Source organism: Eubalaena glacialis, chromosome 18 (assembly GCF_028564815.1).
Source record: "Eubalaena glacialis isolate mEubGla1 chromosome 18, mEubGla1.1.hap2.+ XY, whole genome shotgun sequence".
Lineage (NCBI taxonomy): Eukaryota > Metazoa > Chordata > Mammalia > Artiodactyla > Balaenidae > Eubalaena > Eubalaena glacialis.
The window spans coordinates 59,598,084-59,608,939 of record NC_083733.1 but is presented as its reverse complement, the minus strand read 5'-3'; the positions used below and the strand labels follow the sequence as shown (position 1 = coordinate 59,608,939).

The 10,856-nt window shown below is 59.0% G+C and overlaps 1 protein-coding gene across 1 annotated transcript; it reads right to left on the bottom strand.

The window, feature by feature from the left end:
- Positions 1-660: 660 nt before the first annotated feature.
- On the bottom strand, positions 661-10,419 carry BCL3 (BCL3 transcription coactivator). Its single transcript, XM_061172695.1, has 9 exons — positions 9,945-10,419; positions 8,063-8,216; positions 3,630-3,738; positions 3,187-3,391; positions 2,991-3,079; positions 2,688-2,765; positions 1,909-2,076; positions 1,426-1,543; positions 661-1,289 (listed from the first exon to the last, which is right to left on the bottom strand). Exons 1-9 carry the CDS (start codon positions 10,198-10,200, stop codon positions 1,102-1,104), a joined length of 1,365 nt encoding a protein of 454 aa, XP_061028678.1. The 5' UTR covers positions 10,201-10,419; the 3' UTR covers positions 661-1,101.
- Positions 10,420-10,856: the final 437 nt, after the last annotated feature.

Below are 10,856 nucleotides of genomic sequence, written 5' to 3'. Positions count from 1 at the left end.
GAAGTTGATTTTGGACTTCTGACCTCCAGAACTATAAGAGGATGAATCTGTGTTGTTTTAAGCTGCTGAATTTGTGGTGCTTTGTTACCGTGGTAACAGGAAATGAATGCAAACCCTGACTGATACGTAAGAGACGCGTCCAGACGGTCAAAAATATATATGTATGTCAGGGGGCCCCTGGAGCCACTGAATAAAATGTGACACACCAAGCGAGGCGGTCACATAGAAACAATCACACGATGACCGCAGGTTTCAATGTTAGGAACACGCACAAATGCTACACGCACGGAGACCCAGAGACAACTGGCATCAACAGTTTACCACAGGTACGCAACAGTCAGCTGTGGTACCACAGGGACCCAGAAACCACAGAATCCTTCAGAAGCACACATACACACACATGCACACACCTAAGGTCACTATGGAATCCAACAGGGTCCTCTGGAAAGATGTCACACTTCACGTCATCCCCAGAAACAATGGCACAGTGACACAATGACAGAACATTTACAACACACCGGAAGTCCTAGAGTCGCCCACACATGTCACTGTCAGTCTGAGACTCACATGCAGTCAGCTGGATACGGCACCCAGGTGGGCACACACACAAACACACTTCCTCCAGACCTCCTCATGAAAGAGGCCTAGCAAAGCCAGGGATATGGTACAAAAATAGTTTATTACAAAAGAAATCCAACCAAAAAGCCTAATAATTTACATTGATATCAGTGCCTGGCTACAGCCCATCTCTCCCTCCTTACTGAACTGGGTAAAGGCCAGAGGGGAGGGCCGTTCCTTGGTTCCACCAGCTCTGGGAGAGGAGAAGGAAATGAACGATTGGGTGAAGTTCCAGATGGGAGACTGGTGCCTGAGAATAATAGGGTAAGAGTCTCGGGCTGGGGGTGGGGACGAGATGGGGGAATATCCGTGCTGAGAAGAGGGGGGCGGTTATGGGTAAATATATGTGCCTCTGTGCAAATCCTGGTCCAGAAGATTGCGGGGGGGGGGGCAGAGTGAGATCTTCACAGTTTCCAGGAGGGCTGACCCCATAGGGCAGTGAGGTCCCTCCTCATGAGTCCGAGATCTGCCCCCCCATCCCTCTCAGCTACCTCCTGGAGCTGGGGAGGGGGGCACCGGCCGGCCAGGGGCTCGGAGGACCCCAGCATAGGGCAGGAAGGTCGGTGGAGATGAGGCAGGAAGGAAAAAATTGGGGGGAACCATGGGGAATCCAGGGGGGTCCTTGGGGGGAGACTGGGAGGGCGAGGAGGGTGGTGATGCTGACAGAAGACCTGTGGGAAGAGAAGAGAGATGAGGGGTGAGGGCAGTGAGAGGCTGGATCCAGGGAGAAGGGGACTGGGACCCCCACTCCTGGGTTCTGAGGGAGGGCGGAACTGGGCTGCTGGAAGTTGGGAGCCGGTTTCTCACCATTGGAGCTGAGGCGGCTGCTGCTCTCAGGGGAGGTGGTGGCACTCCGGTCAGGGGAGGGCTCTGGCTGGCATGCAGGAGCAGGCCGTGTGGCCTTCCCTCTCAGGATGTCGATGACCTGTGGAGCGATGGAGGGGCGGTCATCACCAGGCCACCCCTGCCCACACAGCTCTGCCTCTCTCCATCTCTCCTAGCTCACGGGGTCCCCTAGCTCAGGGAGCACCGCCTCTTTCTCAGTACGTGCAGGGGGACAAGTCACTTCCTTTCTTTGTGCCTCAGTCACTCCTTTGTCTAGAACTCACACCCACGCCCTCAGGCTCACCGGCTTGCCTCCACGCCCTGGCACAGACGCGCATACGCCCACACGCCGCATCCCCTGCACACACGTGCCCACTCACCTGTCACATCCGCGCGGACCGGCGCTCGGGCACAGACACCCCTGCAACCCCTGTAACCCCCGCCGCCACCAGCGCGCACACTCACCCGGCGGCTGCGCGCCACCATGAGCGGCGTGTCGTTGTGGCAGTTCTTGAGGCCGCTGTCGGCGCCGCTGCGGACCAGCGTGCGCACGAGCGGGAGGAGCCCGCGGCCTGACGCCGAGTGCAGCGCCGAGCTGCCCGAGTACATCTGCGCGTTCACGTTGGCGCCGTGCTGCGGGCGGGGAGGCGCGGGTCAGGACCACCGCCAGGTCCCGGTGGAGGGGGGCGGAACCCAGGGGCGGGGCCACAGTGAGGGGCGGGGCCGGGTGTGGGGGTGGGAATCACAACCTGGGGCGGGGCCAGATCGGGGCTGGGTGATAGAAGGGTAGAAGTTGGAAACAAAGGCGGGACAGAGCGGGATTGGAGGGGTGGCGCCGAATCAACCGGAGCTGGACTCGGCAGCCCCGGCCAAAGCAGGGGCGGAGTCAGAGAAGGGAAGGGTCCAGAGTCTGGGGCTGATCGTGGACGGAGTCGGGGCGGAAGGACAGCGCGGGGACAGGGCCAAAGCCGGAAGACAGGGTCAGCAAGACTCTAGCTGGTTGGGGCCCGGGACGTTCCGGGGCCGGAGGAGGGATGGGAGAAGACCCGGGACTAGTTCGTAGCCTGGAGGGGTGAAGTCCTAGGGTTGACAGAACGAGGCCTATAAGGAAAGGTCGGGGCTGGAAGCGCAGCAAGAACAAGAGCCAGAACTGGAAGGCGGAGTCGGTGGCAGGGATGGGGCGACAGCCGGTCGGTGTCAGAGGAAAGGGTGGGCGAGAGGCCACGGGCAGGGGCCTTACCCACCTGTAGCAGCAGCTGCACCATGCTAAGGCTGTTGTTTTCCACGGCGTGGATGAGTGGGGAGCGGCCACTCTTAATGTCCTGCGGCAGGGAGGGAAGGTTTTAAGCGTCTCCTAGCACTGCCCAAACAGCCGGCGGCCCGCATCCTAACCGCTTGGTCCAGCATCTCAATCCCCTTAGATTCTTCAAGCCCCACCCCACCCATTCGGGCTCTCTCCCACCCAAGCCCCGCCCCGTTGGCCCCGCTCCGTTGGCCCCGCCCCTCTCTGCTCCTCTTGGCCCCTCGCCCGGCCCAATCGCGCTCACCACCGCGTCGATGTCCGCGCCGTGCTCCAGCAAGAGCAGCACCGCTTCTTGGCACTCGGTGTTCACGGCCACGTGCAGGGCGGTGAGCCCTGAAGGAGAGGGAGACTCAGTTAAACCTGGGCCTGGGGCTTTGCAGCCTCAGAAGGACTCCAGGTCCTGCTGGACAGCCCCACCCCGCGCCCGGGTAGATGCTCACCGTCGTAATTGCGGGCCTCCAGGTCCATGGTGCCACCGGCCGCGCTGTCCAGCAGGGCCCGCAGGCAGGCCGGGCTGCGGTGCTCGCAAGCTAGGTGGGCTGCCGTCTGGCCGTGGCGGTCCAGTGCCATGGGGCTGGCACCGGCCATCACCAGGAGCCGGACCACAGACGGCAAAGTGGTGATCACAGCCAGGTGTAGCGGTGTCTGGGGAACAGAGACTGTGAGGGACCCGTCCCCTGCCTTGCGTCCCAGTCCTGCCTCCCTCAGAATTCCCGAGTCCTGACCCCCAGCTGTAGTCTTAGGCAGGAACCAGAAATCTGGAGCACCTCCTCCCTCAGATTCAAGAGTCAGGGCCCCCAGCTCTTCTTCCCCTAGGAAACAGGAGTCCAGGTTCCCAGGCCCCTCTTCCATTAGATCCAGGTCCCCAGGCCCCCAGCCTCACCTGCCGGAGGTTGTTGTAGATATCCAGCTCCCGGCCGCCATGCTGGAAGAGGTTGACTAGCCGATGCACAGCTGGCAGATTGCCCTGCACCACCGCGATGTGGAGTGGCCTGGGGGTGGAGGATCACAGGCGTTAGAGGCCGGTCACCTCTCACCCCCATACTCTTAGCAGTGCTAACTCCAAAATGTGCAGGATACTTTAGAAGTGTCTCTAGAATCCAACCACTGCTCCCCACCCCGGCTCCCTCCATCCTGGTTCAGGCACCACCATCCCCCCTCCTGGACTGTCCCCTCCTCGCTGGCCTCCCTGCTTCCATCCTGCTCTACTGTCTGTCCCTCACATAGCAGCTAGAGGGACCCTTTTAGAACCTAAGTCAGGTCATGCCCCTTTTCTGCACAGAATCCTCAGAGTAAAGTTCTCACCATGGCCCACAGGCCCTGTGTCATCTTGCCTCCCGCTCTTCAATTCCTTTTGATATCATCTCTGTCCACTCTCCTGAGCCCACTCTGGCCACTAGCCTCCTTGGTGTTCCTCAAACATACCAAGCATGCTTGCCTCCTAGGCCTTTGCACTGGCTGTTCCCTCTGCTGGGAAGAGTCTTCCCCCCATACCTGCAGGGCTAGCTCCCCTCATTTGGGCCTCTGCTAAAATGGTACAGCAGCGGCTCCCTCCCCCTCCCCCAGCTTTATTTTCCTCCAGTTCATCACCTGACGTGGTACACTTTACTTATTTCCTGTCTGAATCTCCCCCGATAGAATGTCAACTCCACCAAGGTAGAGCGTTTGGTGTGCTTCCATCACTGCCCAGTGCCTAGGACAGTGGCTGGTGCTGAGCAGGTGCTCCACAAACACGCTCTGAATAGATGAGTCCCTCTCAATGATCCCTGGCCATCCTTGAAGCTGGTAACCACATCCCCACCCCACTCCAGGCCACAGTTTTCTCATCTGTGGAATGGGTGGGGATGAACTCGATACCATCAAGGTCTCCATCAGTGGTGACTGGAGATCACGGTCAGCCTCCATCCCAAGAGTATGTATGTGGAGGAAGTTTTGCCCAGAAGGGAGGTGGGACAAACTAGTCACTGTTTGGGAAGCTGGACTGTGCAACCCAGGTCCCCCCCCTTCTGGACTGAAGGACTCATTCCCTCAGCTTCTGGGAAGGTTGTCAGCTCTCAGCTCTCTCTGGGAATTACCCTCCGCTGAAAAGAGCTGCTTGCCCAGGTCATGGGGGTGAGGTGGGTAGATGCCACCCAATGGCATCCAGTGACTGGTCCGTGTGGGTGTCGAAGGCCTGGGCTTCTGGCCCCAACTCTGAAGGCCACTCCAGCTGCAACATTCCCTGTGGGATAACTGAGGCCCTGATGAAACTACTACGTAGCAGCTCAAATTCTCCCTCTGCTCAGTCCTGCTTCCTGCATCACTGTAGGCATTGATCTGGATAACACTTTTCAATAAACTTCCTGCCCACTTCCCAGGGCCCCCAACCTGGAAGAGCCATTTAGAGCTGAGAGCAATCTGGGACGACTGTATGGGGTGGGGGACATTAGCGCTGAGGGCACAAGGCTGACTGGAGGTACACAGTCCCTACAACCTTTCTTTAAAGGCCATTTTCTAGAGCAACTTCTTTCTCACCCACCACTGCTTGCTGACAAACCCGGGTGTGGCTAAGAGGGGTGAACAGCGGTTCTCCCAATTGTGGAATCTGCATCCAGAATCCAGCTCCCTAGGTACTGGAGGCAGAGAAATCCTGCAGCCCTGGGGGCTTTGACGGGGCTGAGTAGGCCAGGGTTGCAAATTGCGTTACAAGTCTCTCTAGCTGTGCGGCTAGGTGGCCCTTTACAGCCTCGGGTTTCTCCTCCGTAAAGTATAGCCTACAAGAACGCCCATCTCCCAGGAGGAGATTATGCAGGTGTAACGCTGAACCTGGATCCTGAGCCAAGAAAGCCAAATTTAAAAAGAAATCTTGGGGGAGGGGTCCGACCTGGGCCAGGGCCCCCCCTTGGGAAGGGCTCCCTCCCCTCCCTGCATCTCCCAGGACGCCCGGCCTGGGTCCCCTTCGGGGCGGGCGGGGTTAAGTGAGGGCAGAGGGAGAAAATTATTTCAGAGAAACCGTCCAGGCCTGAGTTCCCATAAACGCGCGGGCCGCAGGGGGTGGGGCGGGGCTGGAGGAAGTGGGGACGGGAGGGGCGGCCCAGCCCTCGGACTTCCAGTAACAGGTCTGCTGGGCGGGGCTCGGCTTCCTGCTCCCGGGGGAGGGAAACCTGTCCCGTCGGGGATCTACCCCGGCCACCCAGACACCCCAACATCCATCCTCGAATAGGGCGGAGAGGGGAGCCTAATCCAAAGCGATCTAGTTACCCTGGGGGTAAGGGCCCCAACTTCTCCAGCCAGGGGACCCCTCTGGAACTCCACCCTCCAGGGCTCCGACTCCAGCTGGCTCCCTAACCCTCACATCCTGGCATCCATCCCCAAGATCTCTTGGGACCCGGGAATACGGTGCCCTAACTCTTTGCGGAAACGGACTTTCCCCTTCCCTCCGAGTTCTAGATCCCCAAGCTGCCCTGCCCCCTGCTCCTTACCCGCTCAGGGGTCACGGAATGCAGTACCCCAACCTCTGCTCTCTGGGACTCAGAATGCGTTCCCCCCTCTCTTGGAGACCCAGACTTCCATCTCCCCAGTGTCTCCTGACTTCTTGGTGGCGGGGGGGGGGGGGGTTGGGGGGTGTTGGAGAGGGAGGTTGTCCGAATGCCCTGAGATCTTACTCCCTTGAATCCCTAGAAGTCCAGCCTCCCAACCATAGCTTTGCTGCTCTGGGGACCCAGACCTAGCGTGTCCCCCCTCCCCCGCCCCCGCCTGGCCTGCGTCTGCTGCCCATTCCGGTAAAGTCTCGGCCCCAGCGGAAGGGGTTAAGGTTAGAGGGAGCGCCAGGAGGGGGAGGCTGCGAGTGAGTGACGGGTGCTGACGTGGGGGAGGCAGAGCAGCTGGGCTGCGGTCAGGTTCTGCGGGAAGGGATTTCCCCCAACAGGCAGCTGAGGCAGAAGTGTTTGCTTTGGGGGAGAGCGGGGAGGGCGGGGAGGGCGGCTGGGGCGTGGGGCTGGAGACTGGTGTGCCAGCTCGCCTCTGCACCCTGCTTTCACAGGCTGCAAACAAATCACCCCTGGGGACAGATACAAATTAAATCTATTTCACTGATGACCCCAGACGTACCCAGAGTGGGCGGGAACTAGCTTTACCGAGCCCTGTATATGTATATCTCAGGCACTTTCTCCTGCTTGGGTTCACAAGGATAAGTCTATGACAACCCTGGGAGCTCTGTTCAACCAACCAAAAGCCACTCCCATGTACTGAGCACCTACTGTGTGCCCCCCCCCCCCATTCTATGCACTGTATGTATGTACATCACTGCACTGAATCCTAATCGTGATTATGAGCCCGGATTTCCAGATAGGGAAACTGAGGCTCGAGGATGTGAAGTCACCCAGGAGCCAGTGGTGGAGGCCCCCCTTTCCTTGTAGAAATAGGCTTGTCCATCCCATCTCCACCTGTGGTTTCCAGTCCCCAAACCCATTCCCAGATAATCGCTTTATAGAAATCATTTCATTTCTGCCTCACAGAGACCCTCATCTTATGCTTCCTGTTATTACAGGGGGAAACTGAGGTAGAGAGGGGTGAGAAAGTGGCCGGCTGAGATTCAAACGGAGGTCGATAGAATAACAATAACCATGGTGGTCAAGTATATCGAGTGCTTACTATGTGCTCGGCCCTCCCATGCAGGATTTCTCAGCAGCTTCATGCTGCTCAGAAGCATGTCCCTCAAACGGCAGATAATAAAACCATGAGATTTGGGAAGTCAACTTAAGGGCTCGTCAAATTAATTTAGTGGGCTATGACCAGGAAACAATGACATAAGACTAGAATCGAAAATCCCAAAGTAGATCCCAAGTCGTAAGGGTGAGCGTTGTTTTGTTCTGTGCAATTTTTATTTCAAGTTTATATGTGCGTGTATGTGCTGGGCTTAGTAAAAAGCAATAACGATAATAATACCAGTAATTAATACATATTGAGCAGTCAATCTGCGAGGCTCAGTGCTAGGAGCTTAACATGTATAGTACGTATAATAAATCGGTCAGTGAGATGTCTTCCTCATTTTGGGATTTTGATAAAACATTGGAAGCCCACTGCTCCAAAAACAGTCCTGGGAGGTAAGTGCTCTCAGGGTGCCCAATTTTTCAGAAGAGGAAACTGAGGCCCAGAGAGGGAAAGGGGCTTGCTCAGAGTCACACAGACAGCGGTGGAGACAGGGTTCTAACTCAGGTGCAGGTAACTTGAAAGTCCACGCTGAGTGCCCCTGTGCTGTGGTGGGTGGGTGAGGTGGGTGGAAGGTTGGTCTCCCCACTCCCTACTACCCTCCATGAATGGGGGACTGTCACTCACGTGTCTCCGTCCTCATCCGCATGGGTGGCCATGGCGATGTCAGCCGACAGGGGGTGTTCCATGGAGCACACCATGGGGTACAGGGGTGTAGGCAGGTTCAGCAGAGGAAAGGGGGAGCCCATTGTCGGGGTGGGGTACAGGGACAGTAAAGGTCCTGGGCAGAGAAAGGACATGCGTGAGACCAAGCCCACAGATCCTCAACCCACCCCCCACCTCCCGGCCTTCGCTCCTGCGTGTCACCTGCCCTTTTTCCCAGGTCCCTTTTGCATCTCCTACTGAGTGCTCAAGGCGCAAGACAAACTCCTCTACCGCATCCCTCCTCTGGGCTCCTGCAGCTTCCCCCTCCCCCCGCCCCCCCAGCCCTGGACACTCTCACTGTCACTTATCTTTACTTGTGTCTGATGCCCCATCCCCCACTAGGCAGAGAGTCCCTTAAGGACTGAACCCCCATCATCACTCAGCAGGGGGAACTCAGGGCCTGTTTGCTGAGTGAATTTGTGGCTGAGGGAGGTAAGGATGGATGAAGCACTGGATGTAGGGTGTGGGGTGAATGTGTACAGAGTTTGGGGAGAGAGAGTGGTGCCAGAAACGTGTTCAGATCAAACTGTTGGAAGGGACCATGGTAGCAGGCAAATCCATATCCACCCATCACACAGATGGGGAAAACTGAGGCCCGGGTTCTCATCAGGGGAATAGGAAAAAGGAGAAGGCTGTGACAGGCCTCCTGATGCACAGCTTGAAGCTGTACTCTGAGGGGGTGGAAGCTGCAGAAACTGGGCAAAGGTCTGGAGGCACTAGACATGGGGTCTCTGCAGCTCTGGGGGTCACTCTGAGATCGTGACGTGGGCACAGCTGTGGGAGGGGCCACCCCCTCCTGGAGGTCAGGGATGGAGACAGGATCGGGAAAATGGATTTTGGCCTTCTCTGTCATCTCCTGGTCCTTGGGGGCTCCCATTCCTGAACCGCCAAGTTTCCTGGTTCTTGCATGTCCAATACCAGGCCTTGACACCCTGAGGCCTTCTGCCCAGAGACCCCTGAATCCTTCTTCCTGGCTCTAAATCCTTGAGTCCCAGAACTCCCCAGTCCTGCCCCCAATTCTTAGACTGAGCCCAAGCCCTCTAAGGCCACCTGACCTTGTGACCCCAGCGAAGACACTGATCACTTGCAAGCACACAGAACTGGGTGCTCAGAACCCCAGATCTCTGTCCTGCTGGCTCCTTAAGGAACCCTGGTATCTGGATCGGTTTCCTTGGGTCCTTGTGATCCCAGATATCGGGGTGCTCAGAACTCCAACGCTGTTCTCCTAATTCCCATCGTCTCCCGATATCTTGGTTCCCGAGATTTTGACATCCGGGGATCCTTAATATCTGTCTCCTTAGAACCCCAATCTCTGTTCCCCTGACTTCCTTTGACCCCACATATAGTTCGGGATGCCAAGAACCCCAGTTTCTTGGGTCCAAGTGCTGATTCCTTATAACCCTAGATATCTGGGTTCTGAAGAGTTTATAAATCTGTGTACCTGGGGCTTGATTCCCTGAGAGTCCGTTTCTGTACTGCTGGGCACTGTCTCCTAGCTCCCTATATGTGGCACTCGGACCCTGGGCTCTATCCCTCAGGGCCCCCTGACACCCAGCCTTCCTACAACCCCGATATCTGTGTCCCAAGGCACTGCTCCCTGAAGCTCCCATATCTGCACCCCTGGGACCTCAGGCTGTGCGCCCAGCTCCCCAGGAACCCCATACCTGTGCCCTTGGGACCTTGGCTTCTGTCCCTCAGCTGCCGGAGGCCCCGTATATTACGTCGGAGCTCTGCCCCTGGCTCCGGTAGTGACCCTCTGCACTGCCTGGCCCCCACCCGGCCATGACCCGCGGAAGCCACTCACCCTGGTAGTAAATTGCTTCTGGTCGGGCCAGGCCGTGGGGGGGCGCAGGCACCGCTGGCGTGTCTGAGCCACCGCGGAGGGGATCCGGGGGGACGACGGGGCCCGCAGCGCCGCGGGGGGCGGCGGGCTCCGGGGAGGGCGCGCGCAGAGGGCGCTTGCGGAGCGGCAGCGCGGCGCCTGGGGGTCCGGCGGCCTTGGGCCGGGTACGCAGGTCCACGGGCCCCTCGTCCATGGTCCCCGCGGGGCATCGGGGCATGGGGCCGCCGGGGACGGCGGCCGAGCGGGCGGCCGGAGTGCGGCTGGGCTTGGCGGCACGGGAGGGTGGCTGCGCCGAGCGCCGGGACTTCCCCTGCCGCCGGCTGAACTGAAGGGACTTTTGTCGGCCCGGGCGGTGCCGACCGCCCGCCTCCCCGCCCCCGGCCCCCCCGGGGCCACCCGTCCGCCCCAGGGGTTTCCTGGACCCGCCGCCGCTCCCGCCGTCCCGCGGTGCAGCCTGCAGAGCGCCCCGCCCGCGCCGCGCCCCGCGCCCGCCCCCTCCCAGCCCCGCGGCGCCCGGAGCGGCCGGGCCTTGGCGGGGGGCGGGGGGGGGGGTGGGTGGGAAGAAGGCGGGGTCGCGGGTTGCGGGGTCCCCACCCCTGCGGCTGCGGGCGTCAGGCTCTGTCTCCGCGTTTTTGTCTTTCTGGCTATAGGCCTCTGTATCTCTCAGTCTGTAACTCTCTCTCTCTGACTTTCGGGTCTGGATAGATGTCTCTCTATCTCTGCGTCTCTGTTCTCAGTGTCTCTGTCTCTATCGTCTCTTTGCTTCCCTCACCATCTATCTCTCTGTCACTCGAGTGCTGTCTGCTTCTCAGCCTCTCCCCCAGGGAGGCAATTCCCTGAGGTCCTGGGGTCTCTAAGACGCGGGTTCGATTC

Excerpts from the sequence above, each read along its gene's own strand:
- BCL3 (XM_061172695.1), bottom strand. The coding sequence starts at position 10,200 with ATGCCCCGATGCCCCGCGGGGACCATGGACGAGGGGCCCGTGGACCTG. Across the intron at positions 2,766-2,990 it reads GCGCGGACATCGACGCGGTG|GACATTAAGAGTGGCCGCTC; the intron begins GTGAGCGCGATT and ends TCCCTGCCGCAG. Across the intron at positions 2,077-2,687 it reads TGGTGCAGCTGCTGCTACAG|CACGGCGCCAACGTGAACGC; the intron begins GTGGGTAAGGCC and ends CCCCGCCCGCAG.